This window comes from Opisthocomus hoazin, chromosome 7, assembly GCF_030867145.1.
Source record: "Opisthocomus hoazin isolate bOpiHoa1 chromosome 7, bOpiHoa1.hap1, whole genome shotgun sequence".
Taxonomy (NCBI): domain Eukaryota; kingdom Metazoa; phylum Chordata; class Aves; order Opisthocomiformes; family Opisthocomidae; genus Opisthocomus; species Opisthocomus hoazin.
Window position 1 is genome coordinate 1,180,295 of NC_134420.1, and position 22,993 is coordinate 1,203,287.

Genomic DNA, 22,993 nt, shown 5'->3' on the forward strand with positions numbered 1-22,993 from the left:
CATAGAAGGAAGAACTTTTTCATGACCAGGAGAGTCCAGCACTGGAGCAGGTTGCCTCCATCCTCCAAGGTTTTCAAGAGCAAGTTTGTTCTTGAAGACGAAGCTCTGTACAACCTGGTCTGAGCCTCAGAGCAGACCCTGCTTTGAGCAGGGGGTTGGACTACAGATCTCTCGAGGTCCCTTCTCCCCTTCTCTAGAATCATTCTATGATTCTATTGACTGGTTTGATGGCTTTAAAGTTACAAGTATTCCAAGTTACATTTTTCTATGCGCTGTTGTAGAAACCTGTTAAATGAGCTGATTACTATTATGTGGATGCAATGGAAATGGAGTGCTCCAGAGCTCATCACCTCCTCTCCGAGATGCTGTCAATCCACAGGATGAACTGCGCAACGAGAGCCGTAAGAGAGACGAGACAAAGCTCAGACCCAGTGCCAAAACCTTCAGGTAGTTCAGTGCTAAAGCTCTCTAGCTTGGGAAAAAGCTGTACAGGTTTCCTTTAATCAATTTATATCCACCAGTAGAAAAAAAGTGTTTATATGCTCTTCCGCTTCCACTGACAACTTTAATACTAGCACTTGTCTCTCACTAATCCTGTTTAAATTGATGAAGACCGTCTCTTCCTTCACATCAAGTAGAGGATTTTTGTCACCTGACCTTCAGCTTTGTAGTGATCGCTCTTCCCCTGTACAGGACCTCAGCTTCCAACTGTTTGTGCTGAGTAAATATTTACAAGGGTCAGAGACACAGCACACATTCAGAGATAGCATGATGCGGTGTAGACACGAACATACTTCTAGAGGACACTGGTCTTGAAAACCTGCACACCTCGTGCTTTTCTCACCCCACGGTCAAACATTTTCCACGTTGTTCCACTTAAAACATGTTTAGGGAGCAAAGTGCAGCTACCAGTGAACACAACTTTGCTTCCTAGCGCTAGACTGAGATCCTGACAATGCATACACACTTGCTTAAAATTTGGTTACGTGATCCAGTAGTCAGTGGGATGGGAAGTGTGTGTTTGTTGCAGAAGGACTTTTACACCATCTAAACCCCCCATCGTGCAATCCATCCTTGGTGTAACACAGACTTCACACACCGACAATGCCCATTACAGTACTGTGTCCAGAAGCCTACTGAAGATACCTCACAGCTGAAAATGAAAGCAAAAGGTTAGGCAACTAAAAGAAACATTTAAAAAGAGGCTGGAAGCAACTGCTCTGCCTAGGAAAGGTTTAGCTGCCAGAATAATCTTTTTCTTGGAATACATTCCAATGAAAACCCAAACACATCTTCGTGGAGATCTTACGGGAAGAGCGTCTGTGCTCCAGGTCTGTATTGCAACTACTCAAACACACTGATTCATCTCTAAGGCCCCTTAGGTGCTGCGTATTAACTAATAATCAGGACTAAAGTCACAGGAAAATAAAACAGTGCAGACAACCTTGGAAAGAAAAGCTATTCTAATAGCTCATGGTGTCAGTACCATTCAAACCAACAGCTGGTGCTACCGAGGAGCTTTCACAGCCTCCAAGGCAAGCAGGCAGTGTGTCTGTAGTGTTAGATCAAGTGCTCCAGTTCTGGATCATTGACTACATGTCAGTCATGACAGCTACTTGATCCACCAGAACAGGGGCATCTCCAGACAGAGCGATGTTACTATTTTAACCAGTATCTTTCCTTCTCCTGCTCTCACAGCTTCATCCCTCATCTCATCTTCATAATGAGAAGATACTCAGGGCATAGCACACAGCGTCATTCAAGTTTGCCCTTTAACTGTTTCAGGTGGCAGAGGGTCCTGTAAAATGCGGTGCTGCGAATGCCACAACCATTAGCACTTGTAGTATCAATTGTTTTCTCAACATTTCAATTGTTTCCCCATAGGAAGAATGATTCCAGCTAAACTACTTCAAAATGCAAATTTTTAAAGCCCAGGTGATATTTTGGCCCCAAACAGAACGGTGGCTCTCTGCCAGCAGATCGGTTTGCGTAAGCATAAACGCTACATGTGTATGTTTACATTAAATCACTATACCTGTCAATCAACCCCGGGACTACACCGAGATCCTAAATACAAAAGCATGCTTCCCAAACCCAGAAAGCAGCATCTACTAAATTCATGGTCAATTTTAGGGTGCCTAGCTGACATGGCCTGCATCTACTGTATCGGTTTATAATAGACATCTTAAAAACAACAAAATGTAATCAACTCCAAAGACAACACACCCCTGGGTATCCAATGACATTTGCTTTCCATGGTTAGCATCAATCTTTGATTATAAAGACATTGCTGTATCAGACAGGTGGTTTAAAGGTACAGTGCACTGAGATCAAATGAAATTCATACACTAAAAATAGTTGCTTGAAATCCAATGAATTGTAATGATCTGTGCAGGCTTTGCATTTCACTGAGAAGGTCTGTATTTATCTGGTCTCCTTTCACTTCATGGTTTTCATGCAACAGCTATTTACTTGTATTTCTAATACCCAGCTAAAGAATGTTTAAATAAAATACATAAAACAGGCCTTTTCTAATTCAGTACGAAATACATAAGAACATTTTATACATATAAGATTTTGTAAATCAAGCCAAACCTGTATTTAAATGTAGACAGCATCCCTTTAATACAACAATACAAATGCTGTGACACTGATTTTATAATAATCTACTAGACTTTAGCCTTTCATTCACTGCTGACAACTGTACTGTAAGAAATGTCACAAACATAAATAATAAAAGTCACTACCATAAGACAAAAGCAGTCGGAGATTGAAATTCTCTCAGCGGTCCATTCCTGCTGCCTGGGAAACCACGTTAGATTTTTCAACTCCAGATATAGCTGTTCCTAGACGATACAGTTCCGAAAGCTGTCACATCTGCCAGCGAGCACGAGCAAAAATCCCACAGCCAGCAGATCCAGAGCAGGGGGAGGGATCGGCTGGGAAGGAGGGGCAAGAAGAGAGAAGGGTCAGGCTCAGATGAGAGGAAGGGGTGGGAAGATTAAGGATGGAAGAGAGAAAGGGGAACGAGAGTTAGGAAGGGAAAGAGGAACGGCTGGGAGTCGGGCAACCCGAGGGGCAGGCACAGAAACGCATCAACCCCGCGGACAGAAACAAGTAGATAAGCGTTATCAGGAATCGCTCGTTACAAGACAGGGGTTCAAACACGCAGACAAAGAAGGCAGTACGCGCTGTCGTTGCATCTGACTTGCCTCCACCCTATGCACAATTCTGTACTCCATCAGCAGATGTGCACGGTACTGAACTGTGTTCATAGGCCCCTTCGCTCACACATGCACTCGACGACAGCAAGGCAGCAGAGAGCTACTTCAGCCTCACTTGCACAGTTTCCAGTTAAAAATAAGCCTTCCCTCCCCCTCCTCGCTGCAGCAACCCAAGTCACTCCTCGGTGCTCGTTGCACTGCTATCGCGGATCTGGATGCTGCTTGCTACATTCCTCCCGCCCCGGACACGAGATAACGCTCGGTCCCCGGCCTGGAGAAAGCAATTCCCATGACTTCCAAGCCCTCCCTCAGCTGAGATGTCAAACTACTCCGGCCAGCTACCAGAGGAGGGGGAAGGAGGAGGAGAACTCTTCCTACAGCACCTGAAGAACTGCAATATGCAGACTGAGTTTGGAGTCAGAAGATGAAGAAGATGCCAGAGACCCCACCAATTAAAAGGAAAAACCCATTTGCATACTCTGCTATACCGGTCGCTGTCAGGTACTACAGTTCAAATGCGGCGCAAGCTAAATGGGCCATTATCAGCGCGTGCTGCAGCCACCTCCGCCTGCGCTCACGCACACGTCTCTGTGAATACGCAGACAGGGTATTTCACTGTATTCCACACCTCCTAAAATCCCAGTGTTTACCCTCCTGAGGTTTCTGACATGACTGTTATTTATAACAAGCCATAAAAATTCCTAGCAGTTTTCAGACAAAGAAAAATGACAAGTCACTTCCCTGAGGAGCTTACAAATCTAAATGTGACTTATGTGAGCACGCAGCAACAAACAACAACAAGGGGCGAGTGAAAGGGGGAAAGCAAAGCAAGATGGTCTGAGATCCGAGATGGGATCTAAGAGCACAGAGCCTTGTTGCAATGACACCTTCCACATTCGGCTGCAATTCTAGCTGTAGAAATACTGGTTTAGGTACTTTTTTTTTCCTTCCAAAGGAAGAGTGTGTATTTACTTGCTGTGCTATCACTTCCTCTACTTCAAGTCCCTTCCTTCCACTCCTCTCCCCCACCAGCCCCCAGCAGCAAAGCTATCTGTCGGAGCGAACTAGCAGCACAGCAAACTGATGTAAAGCTCTAAATCCTGCCCAAACACACACATGAGCGCACAGATTACCACCACATTAGAAATAAGCTTAGGGAGAGACAAATTTGTTACGTTGGTGGGTTCAGGTTTTGACAAATGAGAAAAAGAACACAACTGCTTGGTATTTTCTGCCATGTTCTCCACTGAACAGGCTCTAAAGGCTATGGTGCTGCCTCCTCCTTCCCTGCTCCATTCCCTTGCTCATAAATTCAGTCCAAAACCTGCAACACAGTGAACACCTATTTGCTGGGCTTGTTTTGGACGCAGCTCAGTGACATACTTTTAGGCATGTTTTAGCTATACCAGACCAAATTCATTCAGGGACATATAAAAGCACTTGCAAAGGAAAGACCTCTTGAACTTTCTGAAACCAGTACGGGCATGTCCCAAACGCTAATGGGCTTTTTCCCTTGACAAATAAGAAAGTTTTCCATTATTTACAGTCCCCTAGAAATCCCAGCTAAAGTCACTCTCCCATTGTACCAGTCTCTGAAGTCAGGTCCCACACTCCAGAGGTCTCATCTAAACAGACCAAAGGTAAGAAAAAGGAATTATTATCCCCATTTGCAGACAAGACAGAAAAAAATTACTAGCTCGGTTTCTTCCCAGCTATGTCTAGATTAACAAACCTAAAAGAGCTCCCAGGTATGTCTCCTGGCTGCTTTTTAACTTCATCTCAAGGCCAGATCCAGGCCCAACACACCCTGGCTTCCATGGAGAGAAAACACGGGTGCATAGCACCAGTGGGAGCCAAGACATGCTCTGACCGCATGTTTGATCTTGACACCAGCACGTAGGTCTAGACACCATGACAGAAACCAGCTGCACAGACAGAAATCACACCCAAACCTCAACTGCAATCCAATGCCTTCATTATAAGATTAGCCTTTTCCCATCTGTGTTTGGGCTGTAAAAGGGTTACAGCTAGCAAATACCACCGCAGCACCAACAGAAGGCTGCAGCTCATCGCATCCTCTTCACCCAAGGCCAGCGAGACGCGTGCTGCAGGTCGTAAGGCCGAGACGTGAGCCACTGCAACAACCACGACTCTTCTCTCCCAGCTTTCAAACACTTGATGTGGCTGTGCCCTGTTCTGGATACACAAAACCACTGCACCTCTTGGACGCCTGCCTTACACATGCACACTTCACTGTTCCACATCCAAGGAGTAACTGCACTGTTCCAAATGGGTTTACTGTCATTATTTTGCCACAAAGGATGCATCAGAGTTAAAAAAAAGTGGCTGTATTTTGCCAAATACACCAAACCTCTAGTGATATTTTGAAATTATAATTTAAGAGCTAAAAGTATGTTTTCAATATATGAAACAGATGCTTGGGTGAAGGATTTACCACAATTTTTACGTTGGATTCAGAATTCCGTTGTCCCTTCTCATAGGATTTACCTGGTAGTATTCAAGCAGGTGGCAGGGTAGATCCTCACGCTGGCTGGGAGTATGTAGAAATACCAAAGAGCGTCGAGCCAGGGTAGGATGCGGGGCTTCACTCTACACTGTCTTGGGTGACAGGTCCATTCAAAATGAGCATGAAAATACTACCGAGATCAGAATAACAACGTTTAAGGTTCTGTCTCCAAAAATTCACATGAACAGCAACATCTTACATATCGGAGAGGAGTTCGGGACAAGTGCAAGCGGCCACATCTGGCATGCCGGGTGACGTGACAGACGACGGAGCCAAGGCACTCGGCTGCATCTGGGGAACACGCTACTCCAGACACAGCCCTTGGAAACACTGGGTGCCATGTCCTGCGGCTCTGGCTGAGCACTGTAACCTCGCTGTAACCTCGCAGAGCCGGCTGCCTCGGGCACACTGGGTTACAGGAGGGCAGCTGTAGCTCTGCGCTACGAACGTGCGCAGCACAGACTGTACCGTAGGGAAGCACCAGGCAGGAGCTAAGCAAGGGTCGCATGCTCGGTGAGCATGGCCGACTCCTTGCAAGCAAACCTGGGGAGTCCCAGCAGAGACACTGGCGATCACACACGTCCTGGGTCATGGTCCTCACTCCAGCAGCATGGCAAAGGGCTGGCAGAAACACCGCAGCGATTCCTCACACCACCCAAGTACAGACACGCAAGAGTTAAACTTCCTTCTAAACAATCTTAGTCCCTATTTACGATCATCATGTTCTCCCAAAGTGAGATGCATATATTTTTAATTGCTGTCAACAGCCTGCAAGGCAGTTTGCTTGTGTTATCCCCATAGGATAACTGATGGGAAAACTGCAGCCCAGGCAGCGTGCCCCAAAACACGGAGCAGACAGACTAGCTTAAACCCCACAACCTGGCTGACTCTCAGTGCCTTCCTACTCACTACTGCCAACATCGATACGGCAAGTTAAATCATAACAGACAAGTCTTCTCCTAGGGAGTATCAGTTATTCTGCTCTGTTTGGAAAGGAAAAACACATGCCATGAGTATGAACGTTCACACAGCACTCCATACATTAAAACCTGAGGTGCACTCCTAACACAAGATAAATAACTGTTACTGTCTACAGCTACACTCTGTTCATCATTTAATTGCAAAATAATCACAGAATCACAGAATGGTAGGGTTTGGAAGGGACCTCTGTGGGTCATCTAGTCCAACCCTCCTGCCGAAGCAGGGTCACCTACAGCAGGCTTCGGAGGACCTTGTCCAGGTGGGTCTTGAATATCTCCAGAGAAGGAGACTCCACAGCCTCCCTGGGCAGCCTGTTCCAGGGCTCCGTCACCCTCAGAGGGAAGAAGTTCTTCCTCACTTTCAGACGGAACTTCCTGTGCCTCAGTTTGTGCCCATTGCCCCTTGTCCTGTCACTGGGCACCACTGAAAAGAGCTTGGCCCCAAAATAATCTAATTACTAACAGTACAAGTTAAAATGGCTCAGTCCTAGGGTGAATGTAATTTCCTCAGATTTTTTTTTGAGGGAAATAGATTTGAACTTTTAGTCTGTCGTCACCCTACATTCACATTGCTCTCTTACGCCAGGCAAATGGAAGATCAGTCTCAAAACAACATCATCATCAATAATGACCAAATCACGGTGCATTAGTCCTCAAGCCACATGGTAATCCTCTGGCAACTTTAGAAACCATACTGAGAAATTCCTTAAAAACACCACCTGTATCAGCCAAACCCTGGTTCTGTTCCATTGCACCGAGTCTATACAATTCGAACTTGGAAGCCAGCGAGACTGGTGCAGGAGCAGGGTTAGTACAACAGACAGGAAAACTGGTCCCCCAGCCCAGAACCTCCCTTGGCAAGATCTGCAAGTTTGCTGTACTCTCTCCAGCCACTGGTGCCGTGCAGCACTACGTACCGGTTAGCCTTCAGCTGCTCTTGCCAACTTCAGAGCTGGTGCCCTGCACACGAACCGATGTGCGGCTCCAAATGCGATGAAACCGCAGCACGGCACCTCTGCTGGTACTCTCAAGAAAACTTCATGTGCAAGGCAGAACTCAGAACCTGGCTGAGTTTTTACTAGCAGTTGGTGTAGGTTAGGCTAAGAAATTGTTTTAAGAAATTTGCACAAAATAATTTAACTTTCTCTCTGCTTGTGAATTTCCCTAAGCACATTAGAGAAGTAGGTTAAAAAGTGCTCCTTTTTTCTGACTGGAGACAGGACAGCCAAAGTTTTACAGTGCTTCTCCTTGGGAACGAAAACCATTTTGTGACCAAGCAAGAGTTATGTTTCTCACTTTTGCAAGCCTTGGCAGCAGGGCCCAGGATGTTCTTTCCAGGTACATACACACTCACACCCATCTAGACAGGAACAACCCCTGCGCAGGGAACACGCTTTCCATCTGCGAGCGCAGCTACTAACCCAGCAAACTATTTGCTGATAGCTATTTCCACTATTTGATCAGCTTTGCTACTAGACACATAAACCACTGCTAACACTTAGCACACAGGATGTACATACCAAGGCAGTGCAGAATATTAAAATCAATATGCAACTTCATCACACCATCAAGAATGAGACTTTTCAGTGTAACAGGGCTTGAGAGAGCACCGTGCAGCGACATTTTTTTCCCCAGCAGCTGTGTAGGGGCTCAGCCAACCCAGGTTTTACCGAAGCACAAAACTCAGAAAGGCAGAGGAAGACTCAGCAAACATCTCTTACGCTACCTACATCCCCCAGCCTCACCCGAGAACTCGCACTCACCAGCCACAAACTTCTCTTCTGTTTTTTCAGTACTCTGTCCCCAAATACATTAAGGCATTAATGTCCTGGCAAAGAAGAAAGCAAATGCATCAGCAAACATTAATGGACAGGACTGTTTTCTGTAGCTGTAAATACCTGGCTGTACATGTTGGTCACCCCCTGGCAAAAATAATTAAGTACAAGTGCCCAATAGAATTGTAGATTGTAACTTAAACAGGAGGCGATGAGCCAGCTTTCAGATAGCCAAAATACACACACGCACCCATACGCACATGAGTACTACAGCGTAGCTTCAGTAGGTGTGCTGAAAGGATCTTGGCTTGCACAGCAGCCAGAAGGTCAGGAATAGAGACACGAGGGGTTTTAACCAGTGAGTCAATTAGACCTCTTCATAAGATATGGTAAGGGTCCTTGCAGATACAAGAGACTGAGCAGGAGATACTGCAATGTCTCACATAAAGGCAATGAACATGCATGTTCCTGACATGCTGTCTGCTTTCTCAAGCATCACCCAGAGTAATTTTTAACCCCTTCTTCACTCCAGCATTTTAAGAGCATCACCCTGCAAGATTCAACAATGCATTTTCCTCTCTGCATTCCCCATCATCTTGAGCATCAATAGGCTAAAGCACTAGACCCCAGGCACCACTAACCCATACACTGGCCCACCTAAAAGAAACTGGAAAGCAAAAAATGCAAGATCTTACTGGCAGTCCTGCTGCAACAATGCCGGTAGAGGACAATTCCAAGTGAGAGGAGAAAGAAGGGTCTGGAGGAAAACTCTCCCACTGTCATACAGCAAAGCCGATTGGAGGACGGTGTTGCTGGGCTATAGGAGTAAAGATGAAGTAAACTCCTTCCCAAAGGAATCCAACTCCTGGTTTTTCTTCCCTTCCAGAACCATCCCTTGAGAGAAAAAATTATATGACCCTCTGAACCGTTCCCCTCTCACTTTGCTCTAAGCTGGCACTGCCAACACACGTGCGATCACTACGCCAATTCCTGGCAGTGGCTTAGCCCCGAAGGGAAGGGGTTAAGCAGCAGCAGCACAGCCACCGGGGAGTGGAGACGTTAGTTTAAACTGACAAATCTAGTCCTCTGTAAACAGAGGAAACAAATCACACCAAACAGCAGCCATTAGGACAGCGTTCTTACTGCTTTAAAGCAAGCCAGCCGATGCTGGTCCCCAAATCTGCGGGAGGGAGCTTACCCCTGGCTCCTCATTGCTCCGTAACCAGAGGTGAGACGGGAACGCTCTGCCACCGGAATCCACTGACACGCCGACAAACTTGAGAGAGAAAGACGGCAGGAGAAAGCGGGAGAAGAAAAAGGGGTGGAGGCAAGTCTGACATGTTTGTACAGTGCCTGCTTCACCTAAGCTGCTGAGTTTGATTTCAGGGTGTGGTAGCAGACGGGACACAGAAGCACTCAGCACGGAGAAGCCTCAGATTCCTGTTCTGAGGAAAATGACAGGGACCGACAGCAGAGCCTCTCGGGACCACCTTGTCTTCTCCTCCCCATCTCTTCCTTTTCGTCCCTAGAAGGGATAAGAGAGAGAGGAAGAGCTGAGACTCACACCTGGGCACCGAGGTTTGCTGGCTCTCAGGCAGGAACCTTGGGGAGATCATCTCCCATTCCCCTCCACCCTTTTTATCCCCCTCCCACTTCACTGCTGACCTATTAAAGCTCCAACTTGCTCGTTAGCTATTCTCTCTCGGCTCCACAGCCTCGGGCCCTAGAGCTGCTGCAGTTTCCGACGAATCCCAACATCTCCGCCAGCGTCGCCTGGCTGCACACTTCAGGACCTGCCACCAATCCCTCAGGAAAGCTTTGATTGCTTGCTACATGGCTGGCCACAGAAGAATTCACCCATTTATTTGCGTTGCAGATGAGCAGCACATGACCTGGCGCTTTTACTTCTCCCCTGTCGCTCGGCATGAGTCAGTGCTGCGAGGTCTGAAGTCTAGTATCACCTTGTAATCCCGTTGCTCTGCCTGTGCTGTGCCTCAGGGTTTACCAACTCCTGGAAAACAACATTTCCACAAGCGACTTGTGTTAAGTAGGACGCCAGCTCCGCCACTGCTCAGGGGTGTCGGATGGGCATAGGTGGAAGGGGCATCATTAGAGGACGCCTTGGGGATTTCAGCCTGGGAGAGATCAGAGTTCATGTCAGAAAACCCATCAGCTGCTCTTTCTCCGCTGCAAATAAAGAGGGTTCTTGGCCTCTTCAAACCACTAACAATGTGGGCTTAACCCAAAGATATTTTTAGGTCCAAAGAGCAGAGATAAAAGCCTTCAAAATCTACCCCCGTGACTTTGTAATTTTTTTAAAGCGTTGGTTTTGTTGAACCGCCCTTAAAATAAATAAATTAATGACACGCTACAAATAGTCATTAGGCTGTCATCATCCACCATTTCTGCTGAGAGTGGCTTGTCCAGCAGAGTTGGGCCAGCCCACTAACCTTTGAGCTGTGTTGCCCCATTCCAATTTTCCTCCCTACCTATTCATCCCACCTAACCAGGCTGCAGTACCTCTGTACAACAACCAGGGTCACAGATCCAGTCGGCACGCACAAGATCTACAGTAATATTATGAAGAAGGAACAGAACTGGGGTTCATACAGAGAACGTAAAGGAAACCCTGGTATCATTGTAGCTGATGGTCTGAGGTTCATAATGCTCTTTTCCAGACCTGCTAGCTAAGTTGTGGAAGGCTGCTGGCCGAAAGTGCAGTCGCCGCTTCTGCATTACACTGCAGGTCCTTGCCTGCCAGAGCCTGCCAAAGAGACTGAGATTTCCTGCCTGTTACCTAACAGCAGCGTCCCTAGGGTACAGGAAATAAAGTTAGCCAGGTTCCTTTCTGTCTGGGGATTAGCTTGTCTCCTCCTCCAGGACAGGTCCCATACACAGATATAATCAAAAAAAGGGAAAGTTCACGTTAATAGTCGTAAACAACAAACTACGATCAAGAGAGGCATTCTTTCTCCAAAAGACTGGAACTTGCAAGGCAGAAGCAGCACAGCGGAGGATCAGAGATGAGGAAACAGAGCATGATCCTGGTAGGTGTGGCGGAAACGTGACAGTGAGCACGCACCGTCATTGTCATCTGCTGCATCTGTGCTTTGCGGGTGTGCCAGTCAGTGAGGAGCCGTCTACACAACGACAGCTTGGGGAGCATCACAAAGAAACGTCATTTATATTCTACAAGGAGTCACCCAGGCTTGGAACTGGCTTTAGATTTGCATAAGTATTATATTTTATGGGCTTACATGCTAAGACAGCCTTCTAGAACAAGACAGAAGTTCTTTATAAATGGAAAAGCCTGATTTTACATGTCAAGACACAAGATTAGAAGAAACCAAGGCAGCCTTGAGTTGATGTGAACCTCTGCTGCCTACAATCTTAATGAAAAACCAGGACAATTTCCAGTCCTTCTACTCACAAGTTTGGTCCCAGCAGTCCTACACACTTTGAAGAAAAATTTCCCAGTAGAAGTGATGCATCTCTAATTTTCCCCCTTTAGAAATTGTCTCTTTATTAAACACTTCACTGCTCCTTCCCTGTCCACTGCTCCCTTCTTACCTAGAGAGTTGCACAAGATAATACAAATAATTATACTCACACATCTATATAAACACAGGCATACACACCCCGCTCCTCCTACGGTTGCTGTACTCCATGTTGCTCACTCAGGTCCTGTCTCTTAGCTATGGCAGCCATAACTGGCAAGCAAGAAGTGCTGCAGGGTACGTTGACTAAACGCTTGCATCGCAGACTGCCTGATTTATCCACACAGCAAAGGCCATTCCGTACTCCATGTCCCCTCCCCAGACACAAAGCGTAGCAAATTTCAGATCAAAACTGCTGATCTTGCCTCTTTCCTCACCCTGCCCATCCACGTCACTGCATCGGGAAAGCACTAGCACCTCACGTCCCGTGCTGTTGCTGCAGTAGGTTCCATCTAAGCCCATTTCCTCTCTAGTGGAGCAGAATTTTGTGAAAGAGGAAAAAAAAACAAAACAACAAAACTCTTCAACATTTTACTATGCCAAGAGGCAAGACTGAGCACTTCTAATCTTCAAAAAAAAAAGTTAGAGACACCAAGGTCAGCTCTACCATATACGCCAGTTTTCTTCTACCTCAGCCAGGAAAAACGTACTTGGCCACCTGTTTGGAGCTTGTGGGAACTGGGCAAGCTGTTAAGAAAAATCTATCCTGCTTCAACAAAGCTTCCAGGATAAGTCTAATACCAAGGCACAGCAAATGTGAGGCATTCGGGAAACTGCAGTAAGAACTAAGGCAATTCCATCCTTGGACCTAGGCTGCGGTTCTGAGCTACACCTTCCAGCAGGGCTCCTCTGAGCTCTGGGATTTGCTAGGAGGCACAAATGGACTTCCATCAAAGAAGTGTGGTCCTTCTTCTCTTTCATGGCTCTTGAAATCCAGAGTAAGCTAGCCAGGGCAGTGAAAAAATACGCCAGCAATTGGGACAAAGGGGTCACTAGGAGAAAGGGTGTGTTGCAAATTCACAAAGCATCAGCACCAACTGCTGGGAGGAAGCACAAGATAGGCATCAAGTCTACAAGTCTCATAATCAACACAAGGCATTAGCCAGCACTGGAGATAAGGACGGAGCAATCCAGAGGCAGTTTCGCTTCAAGTAAGTGTTTACAGTTTAGCTACGTTTCTCCGAGGCAATTGCATTCAGAGGCAGGCAGAAAATTTCAAGAGAGCACTATTTGGATTGCTAGCTCTAATGTTAGGGTTATCTGCCTGCTTACTGTGCATTGCTGACATTATGAAGGTCCTGGAGATCCCAGCAGGATGAAGGCTCCCACTGCATGAGCTCCTTCAGTGTGCTTGTGCGTGCCTCCAAGGTTTCCAGTCTAATCCAGTTTCCATATTTTTTGGTCCAATTCAAAACAAAGCCAAATGCACCACAGCTGAAGAACTGGAAGTTGGTTTAGCAATTTCATCACCTCCGCCAGAGCACTGCCTACTGTTATAGACCAGGACACATCCCCACGCTCAAATCTGGGAGGGCAGCATGGTGCCTGGAGTCCCATTTCACCCTATTCGCATCGCCAAATACAACGCACGCTGGGTCACATGAAAGCAGAAAACGGGTGCTGCTTCAGGCTCTCGTTGGCACTAGGGCAGAATCACAGCCAGGCTCTCCTGGGCCGGGCAGCTCCAAGGGGGAGCAAAGCATAGCCAGCGAGGAAGCAGCACGGGGACCTGCAGATTCTGCCGGGCTGAGAACACCAGGCTGGAGCAGCGGGAGCTGAGAACATAGGCAAGAAAGCAGATTAAGCATCAAGAGAGGAAGAAAACAGCAGACTCTCTTTAAAAATTCTATCTCCCACTCTGATGAGAAGTTGAAACTAAAGCTCAAGAGGATCACCTGAACACAGCACACGCTGTTTTGCTACTGCTTAAATTCCTGTGGCTCGGTAGACATTCCCTGCAGATAATATCAATACAGCTTGGATCACAGCCATCTCGCAATTCTTCCAGATCTTTTCCTTGCAAAAATTCACAGACGTATTAGGTTATAATAGAAGTAACGTCATGCTCCGCCAGACAAGTCTGTGCCACCCTCTACAAAAGGTGTATCTGCTGCTTCCCACAGAAGTCAGGAGGATCAGCCCTGAGATGGCAACGTTGCAGCAGAACATCAGCATAGCCTACCTTGTCCACAGATTCGCCAGGTCACCTTGGGGAAGTCATTTTGCACACTGGTAAAAAGGCTGTGACAATGCTTAACTCCCACAGAACAGAGGCGGCTTAATCTGTTGTTTTTTCAAGCGTGCTGTGATCCTTAAAGATGCTATAGAAATGTGCAGACTGGAAGCCCTGGCTGACATCAGAGGAATACAGACTACAGCTTCTGTTCAGAATAACTAGGTCAGTCAGCTGTAGCAAAAGTATTAACCAGAATTCAGAGAATTCCTAGTGGCTGAAATAACGGTAGCAAGAGTCTAACACCATTTGCTGTTTCTAGTCGCTCTCTGCCTCTGGGTACGTTCAAACCCAGCTCTCAAAAGCTGAGAATAATTTGAGATCTGGAGCCGATGCTTCTCCAAATCCAGCCACGTGGCTCTGCGCAGCACAGGAGGCTCCCACCCCACTCGCTGCCTCGCAGAGGCCGGGAACTGCTGCCCTCACAGACACCACCGCCTTAGCCCATCTCGGAGAGCTGCACTGCTAATCCCGCGCCAGGGAACGGGTGTCGGGGCCACCCTCCCGGCAGCAGCCACCCTACAGCAAGTGCAGGAGGGTGCTCTGCACTGCGGCGGTGTAGCTTGCTTTGGGGGAAGGCTGGTAGAGGCAGGGAGCAGCTGTTTGAATGGAACGCGAGGAAGAGAAGAGGGGAAGGGCTCACCATTGCAATGGGGTCAAGTATCCAAAATTTATCTCAAACTCCTCCAGGGGATGAGTGTCCAAAATTTCTTTCAATCCCCTCCAGTGGCTGAGGCTGGACTGAGCATTCACAGAATGGTCGGGGTTGGAAGGGACCTCTGTGGGTCACCCAGTCCAACCCTCCTGTCAAAGCAGGGTCACCTACAGTAGGCTGCAGAGGACCTTGTCCAGGCGGGTCTTGAAGATCTCCAGACAAGGAGACTCCACCACCTCCCTGGGCAGCCTGGGCCAGGGCTCCGTCACCCTCAGAGGGAAGAAGTTCTTCCTCCTGTTCAGATGGAACTTCCTGTGCTTCAGTTTGTGCCCACTGCCCCTTGTCCTGTTGCTGGGCACCACTGGAAAGAGTCTGGCCCCGTCCTCCTGACACCCTCCCTGCAGATATTTGTAAGTATATATTAGGTCCCCTCTCAGCCTTCTCTTCTCCAGGCTGAACAAGCCCAGCTCCCTCAGCCTCTCCTCGTAGGAGATGCTCCAGTCCCCTCCTCATCCTTGTAGCCCTCACTGCTTAGCACTGCTGAGTGCCGCTCCCCTTCGTGCTTTGTACTGCAGCCCCTCGTTGTGCTCGTACAACTCCACGGCTGCCTGCAGGCCACACCGTGCAGACAATCACTACAACTACCTGCATCAAAAAGCTTGTGGTTTTAATGGAAATAGCAGCCTGGGTAAGGGTTAAACCTATTTGGGTTCTTTTTATTATTATCAATATTTAATTTATTTTTAAACTCAGATTGTTTCAGCAGCCTGGCATGCAGTTCAGCCGTGCAAACAGTCATGCCACCACAACTCAGAAACCAGCTACCTGCAATGCAGGAACTGGGCCTTCTTGTTTTGCCACCGAAACAAGCATGTCATAATACTGTACCCTCAGTTTCCCTTATCTCTACGAGCTGTGAATGCACCAGAACCCACAGGATGGGTTGCAAAGGATTGAATGGTTATAATCACCGCTTGGATGTTCATTCCTATAGCATAGAAAAATACCTTAGCTGTGACATCCTTGTCTTGTGTGCTAGCTGCTACAACAGAGGAAAGAGAAGAACTTGTTTATTGTTACCTGCCCTAAGAGTGAGTTTTGGTCACTAGTAGGTAGACAAGCCCTTTACTTCCCTTATCCTCAGCTCTCTCCTCCAGTCTTTGTTCAGGCTGCAGTTTATAACAGCCTAAATACTAGCGTAAGTCCGGGGCACACTGTTTCAGCAGAACACAGGCTGGCAGCCATGCGATAAAGCTTCCAACCACCACTTTCTCCATTAAAAAGAAATTCGAAACTACCCAAAACATTCGTGCAACTATTAACGCTGCCAGATTCCACAGCAAGAAACTAGAACGTGCACAGAGTCAGGCGACGCGTGTGACAAAGGACTGAAACACGCCGGCTGTTTCTGGTATTGCAAGAACATTTTCACACCAAAGCCCCACCACGTGACGAACGGGGCCCCAACTGCGCAGTCATACGGCCGGCCTGGCCACTCGGACCTGCTGGCGTCTGGCCGCAGCCGCAGCAAACGTCCTTCCCTTGGAACAAGTCTACGTCCTGCTGGCTGCTGCAAGGAGCGAAGCCACAGGGGAACAACTGAACGAGAATCCTCTTCAAGGTAACACCGTAAAGTAATCCACTGATATACAGACAGGTAGATAATTAAAGGAAATATCCAAATTCTGAATAATAATAATAATAATTAAAGAAGTTAAGGAAGCAGCAACACGACATAGCCATTTAAGCTGTATATAAAATGGTATGTCTCCTACTACATAGATCTAGAGCTTCTGAAGATGGCATGATAAAAATAGGTGAAAAAATTCTGTTAACCATCTACTTAATTGTCATTCATCAAACTTACTAATTCAAAAACACATTTCTTGTTCATGTGCTCTCTGGAGTGCCAAATAAATGCTATAAATAAACAAATTCAGAGAAATGTGTTTGAATAAAAAAAGTATTAACTTAGTTCATTTCCACATGTGACCTTTAAAAACAAATGCTTGTTAAGACTCAAAACGAGCATTTTCTTGTTTTGTTCTTCCAAACTTCGATGAAAACTGGAAGCCTGGTCAACATTTGTGCTCAAGTGCTTAAGGAAAGATTCCCTACAGAAATACTTGGGTAGTTATCTGGAAAATTCTTTCATTTCCTTCTTCCAACAAACGGCAATCTCAGCCCAAGAACAGACAGAACCCTCTATGAAGGTGATCACAGACCACAAATTAGAAGCAACCAGATTATTTAGGTGACCCTACGTCTTCAGAGACCATTTTAAAACCATGCCAATGAATGGCAATGTTCTTTAAACAAGCTACTGGCTCAGCTTTACGTCACTCAGGCTGCTATTTTGCAGAAGCTTGGGGAGAACATATTTAGAACTTGGAAGAGAACACAAAAGCCCAAAGAGCTCTGCAAATTCCTGATTCGGGAGCAAGCAGCAGAATTAGTATTTTCTTCGCTGTTAACACCAAACAGTGCATATTTTATAATAAAGTGTCAGAAATCAGGAAGTTTCCTCAGTAGCAGTGACAAACCGGAGCACCTTGTCTACTAGCATCACCTATGGCTGATGAGGTGGTACAAGATCTAAACTACCTGTGACATTACTTTATACATTTAGGTTTCTAATGAAATAAACACAGACGCATTTTTCATTTTATGGCCCAAATATTCCATAACAGCATCCAGGTTTGCAATCTGATTTTCCACACCTTTCACTACACACTCAGGAGCTCCAGTCTCTGCAAATTAATTACGTGCGTACCCAAACTGGACAGCTCACTGTAGCATGAACAGCTCAAAGATGACCTGCCCAGGGAGACTTCTTTCCAGAGCCAGCTGTAACATCTGCTCTTCAGATCCAATCCAAAGTCCCTTGAAAGCAGATTTTTTTTCACTGACTTCCACAAGTGCTAGAAAGATTCTTATTCTAAGCTGGATGTTACAGGAAAGAAGTTAATTTCTAACATTATTATATGTATTTACGTGCTTTCTTGGACAAGGCCCAAAGTACTCGGTATGAAGTGTAACACCCTGCTTAATTCTTCCAGAAGCCAATCCTAAGGCTACTACAAATTTTAATGAGCACCGAATCAAGCCCCAGATGGTTTTTAAAGCCAAATTATCCCGATTTTGGTTATTTTAAGCTCTGTCTAGTGCCTTCTGGCCACTACACATATTAACCCCTCTGTTTCGGGTCCAGGTTAAGGAAAGACCTGTTCTCCCCATCTAAACACAGCTCTTCAGCTCGCTGTAAAAGACCCTCAGCTCCTGCTTGAAAAGCCACAGCTTTGAAAGAAGACTCAAAGGTTGACAGAGGCGAGAAAAAAAACCATCGGCACACCACAGCAGGGAGGACAGCGGCCTGCCTGATCCATACCCTTGCAGTTAACACAACCAAGGCTCTGCAGCCTATTTAGTACTGTCTTCTGGACATAGCAACACGAATACAATCAAATTGAGAAGAGATTAGTAAGCGAGATCTATAAAAATATTCATCTCAATGAAAAAGGTGACAGCGTAGAAGAAAAACAAAATATAGTCATTTATAAGGCATTGCAGCGAGGAAAGTCGGAGAACTAGCAGGCCATCAGCCAGATAACACTGACACTACAGACAGTCCAATTTAACGGGGTTCTCCGGGGAAAAGCAATTGAGCGCAGAGCCATCAAGCTGACATTATCAGTTCATAGAGACACTTGTCCCTGCTGAAACTGCTGAGTACGCTTGCTTTCTAGTTTGAAATGGTATGTTTCGTTTGAAGAACTAAACCACGTTTTTTATGCGGTGGTGCCTCAAGTATCTCCACACCGTATCGGCAGGATGCCGGCCCCTGGCCAACGGATGCTGACTGCGATGCCTCAGCTGGGTCTCCACTAGAAACGACCCTGCTCAGAGCTGTCGTTTGGCTACACTCCGATTCTTGGGAGCAGACTGCGAATTACCTTCCGCGTCTACCAGAAACCACTATTCCCTTACTCTTTCCTGTGACTAAACTTGGGGTTTTTGGGCTGCGCTTGTTTCCCCGCAAAGCACTGCTGTTGCAAACGGTACCCTGAGCACCTCAGAGATTCACAAAGCCTTCTCCCTTCCCCTTGGCAACCTGCACGACAAAAAATACATCACTCAGCTGCTTCCAAAGTGCTCTTTGGTTGAAGCAGCGCTATTCCTTACCAGACTTTAAGCAAGTCCAGAGGAACATGAATTCTTGCTAGAGACTTTTTTTTTTTTTTTAAAGGAAATTTGTGTGACTGGTAACTGACTACAGCAACGCACACCGGCCTCTGTAAACAAGACCGCTTTCAGCCAGCCAGAATGCCAGCTGTTTCAGGGTGGTTGGCGGGGTGGGTTTGGGGGGGTGGTTGCTTGGTTGGGTTCTTTTTCCAGGTTGGGGTAAGGGGGGATGAAAAGAGGAAGAAAATAAAAAGGTTCTACTAGCTGCTTTTCTGGTCCCCAAGTATCCAGGATCCCGTCTCACTTTCCTGCCCTGGGCAAAAGCAGTTCTTATTCCAGTGCCCCAATACCTCTGTTCTTTGTTAAATCCCTTCACACTCACTTGTGTGGTTTTTTCTTTTTGAATTCTGGGATTCTCCCCCCTCCCCCCCCAATTTTTTCTAAACCTTATCTGGTAAACAGATGGATGTCATAGAAATTAAAAGGATGAAATGGAAAGAGTAACAAAAACTGAAGTGCAGCATTATGCAAGCCAGCTACAGAAAATAAATTATATTATGCCACTGTATATTACTCAGTTGAGAATGGTTAATGAGTTTACGCTATTTAACCACCTTACCAGAATGGGCATCACAGCTTGAGGAATGCAGACAGAGCTCTGAAATGATTTCATGATTAGAAATGAGGAGTGGGGGGGGAATAAGGAAGCAAAAGATGGTTTAATGTCCTTTCTTGCCTCCAGATGCACGACATATGGCTCAGTTGTCCAAAGTCTGGGCCTGAAATACTTACTTTTATTCACTGAAAACACACTGGCTGAGCAGCAGGAGTGCAAGCGACACACTTAACTTGCCATCATCTGCTAAAGCAGAGCAGGAGCTCAATCTCCTGCCTCTCTGCTGGGATTGTGCAGTAAAGCACCAGCGGTGGGTTCAGTAACTCAGACAACTCTGCCTTCTGACGCGGCCCGAGAGCCCTGAGGAGCCTGTGCTTTAAGAAGTTTCAGTCCCTTTTGACTTGAACCACATTTGAACTTCTTAGCAGTGAAAAATCGTTCTATCCTGTTACTATTCCGCTGAGCAACTGCACACACGCCCCTTTTATTATTACATTAGTGTAATTTTGTCTCCGATGTTCCCCTGAGAGGAATTACTCATGTCCTGCTATTATTTATTTTACTACTAAGAGCCTGGTTTTTAGCAGCAGTTTTAATTAAATACCAATCCTCCTGCTCAATTAGGATCACCTTTATCTAGCTTGCTGCACTCTGTATACTCCAGAAGTATCATTTGCTTCCTTCTATCCTTCCCTCCACCGTTCTCTCAGGAACTGCAAAAAGCCCCCTCTCCCACCAAATCCTATCAGCAAAAAGAAATACAAGACTTTACTAACGTAAAGAACGACCACACGGAAAATAATATGGCGCTTAACACTGGTTATGCAGAATTCCACCTTAAACTGATGTCAGGTGACACTGTCAAAAGCAGCAGCATCTTCCCCAAAGCCATGACGTCTGCTGCGCTGTCCCATGCACCAGCCCACGGCACGCTGCTACGACTGTCCCTCTGGTTACCCTGCTCCTCTGTAGGCTTGGTGTTGCGTCTGTCCTCTCCAAACACACTACTGAAAGCTGCCAAGGCAGGTTTTCTTCGGGAGTATGAAGTTGAGTATGTCCACACACACTGAGTAAACGCCTCTTCAAAGTCTTTGCTGTCCCTGGATAATGAATCAGATCATGATGTATTCTAGACTTTAGTACACAGGATTCTTGGAAGCTGCCCTAGATCAATGTTTTAAGAGTTATTCATTCATGCTCCCCAAGTGTCAGAGGCAGAACTGATGACTCCCGACTGTGGAGCTGGCAGGAATATCCTCATCTCAACTATTTCTACAAAGTGGAATCAAGCTGCAGCAACAGCATCCAAGTGCATTAACTGCTCCAGCGCCTGGCAAAGCCAGTTGCAGAGACAGCAGAAAGTTACGCAATGACTGCTGGCACCAAACCCCCTCCTGGCCGTCATTCTCTGCCTGAGTACTGGGCACAAGCACCCTTCCCCAGGCGATCTCACCTAACCACTCTGCAACCTTCACAGAGCACAACTTCCCCTCCAGGCACCACTCCACTCCCTACCTTGCTTAGGGAAGGGGAGGCAACAAGTCAGAGATCATTCCGATTTCACTTCTCACAGACTTGACAAGGCTTTCTCCTCCTTCTCAGCTCTAGGTGCAAAAGTTTACTAACTACACTTCCCTAAACATGAGATGTTTTTGTTTTTAGGATCACAGTTTATTTCTTTTCCAAGAGCAAACTGGAACTGCATACAATACAATACTTATTAGATCAATTAGCGTGCAAAGAGAAAAGCGTAGACTGACGCCTGCGCTCTCCCCTGCGCTGCCAGGCTCAGCAAGTGCATTCCTTAATGGCTCCAGCACCTTCAGAAGATTCGTGCTCTGCTGTACTTTAATCAAGGACTATAATTTATACACCGCAACCTAAGCACACAGTTCTCAGTCTGAAGGGTTCCCAGCTTAGGAGGAGTTTCAGGTTTTGGTTTATACTGGGGAAGAGGGGATACTGATGATAAAAGATTTTTTAGAAGTTACTCACCAGTTTTTTCCAGAGCTTGTACATTGGAGTTATTTTTTTCCTACCTTAAATAATGTTTTTCAAACAAATTGCCTGCAGCTGGGACAAGGAGCTCTCTACTACTTTCTGGCCTCTCCACAAATAGTTTTCAATAGTGATAAACTGTTTGTTCAGGTGTAATTCAGACAGATGCTTTAAAAAAAAAAAAAAATCCTATCTCCTTGCTCCTGTTTCAATAGCATTTCTTCAAACCAAGCCTATTAAAAACCTTCACGCTCAAGGAAGAAACCATCTTCATTTTGCCTCCTACAGAACAACAAATACTCTATCAATGTTTAAAAGCACTAAATGAAATTAATAAACCATAAGCTTATGTCTGTTTACTAAATTTTACTTTCATTCACCCACTGTTTCTACAACGCCCATCATTCTGCTATTTAAGTACACGATTTAGAAGCACAGTCAATGGCATTTATTCACCACTAGAATACAGGCAGGCAAAAGGCAGTGTTAAAAGCCTTCCCCCCACCTCTTTTTTATGGCTTCAGACCTCAGAAAATTAGTTCTTATTGGCTGATATGAATTTCCAGCTTAAGAAGGGAGTGCCAGAGATATCAGAGATTTACCTCAGTTCTACAGCTTAAGCAGGTAAAAAACTTTTAGAAGTCATCTCCATTTTAGTGTTTAGAAGGCTGGACCCTGTTGCCCCATCTACCTCCCACAACAGCAGTCTTACCTTGAAAAAAAGATCCCCGAGAAATACTTCTGGAGTGAATTCAGTCCCTTCTTCTTCCTTCTGACTGCAGGTTGCTGCTTGCCTTAAACACGGGAAACATCCCTTGCTTCAGGCAAAAATTCTCAGCAATTTCATCTTAAAGCTTCTTCAGAAAGCTCCTGGTTCAGTCTGGTACGCATGCAAACACCCCAAGCTCCCAGCTGCTTACTCACCAGCACTACCCCTGTGCCAGCTGCCTGGAGGAGGGTTAGCAGAGTGCCACACGCCCCCTCTTTCTGGCAGTCAGCGGGGGTGTGGGGAGAATTCACTGAAGGTAAAATGTCCTCACAGCTGGAGGACAGAGAAGACCACAATGATAAATTCCATTAAAACCTTGCAGATAAAACTGATGAGGTCTCATTGTAGCCATATACCACTATGAAGATTCTGTAATGCAGCAAATCAATGTTTTCTGGGACCTTTTTCATCGTGGGCTGATGCTGTGATCTCAGCAAAGAGGATGGGACTGTGTGTTGAGTGACATTTTGCACAAAAGGCAAGAGCAAGATACTAATCAAGATTCTCATCTATAAGGACTATACATGCATTTCCCCT

The 22,993-nt window shown here is 46.2% G+C and overlaps 2 protein-coding genes across 5 annotated transcripts in view; both read right to left on the reverse strand.

The window, feature by feature from the left end:
- The window catches only part of PAK6 (p21 (RAC1) activated kinase 6), a 39,961-nt gene extending 17,110 nt beyond the window's left edge, over positions 1-22,851 (reverse strand). The window contains exons 1-4 of one of the 4 annotated variants that reach the window (XM_075425294.1): positions 22,400-22,851; positions 9,705-10,031; positions 9,202-9,400; positions 8,495-8,559 (exon numbers count right to left, since the gene is read on the reverse strand). The gene's annotated coding sequence lies outside the window, so the exon portion shown is untranslated. Of the gene's footprint in view, positions 1-2,747; positions 2,940-8,494; positions 8,560-9,201; positions 9,401-9,704; positions 10,032-22,399 lie in introns of those variants that run through there. The other 3 variants (XM_075425295.1, XM_075425296.1, XM_009931509.2) reach the window with 3 other exon arrangements.
- BUB1B (BUB1 mitotic checkpoint serine/threonine kinase B) overlaps positions 10,528-22,993 on the reverse strand; it is a 51,432-nt gene continuing 38,966 nt past the window's right edge. Inside the window, exon 26 of the mRNA XM_075425291.1 lies at positions 10,528-10,641. Coding sequence (XP_075281406.1) covers positions 10,637-10,641 — 5 coding nt within the window. The 3' untranslated portion in view covers positions 10,528-10,636. The remainder of the gene's footprint in view (positions 10,642-22,993) is intronic.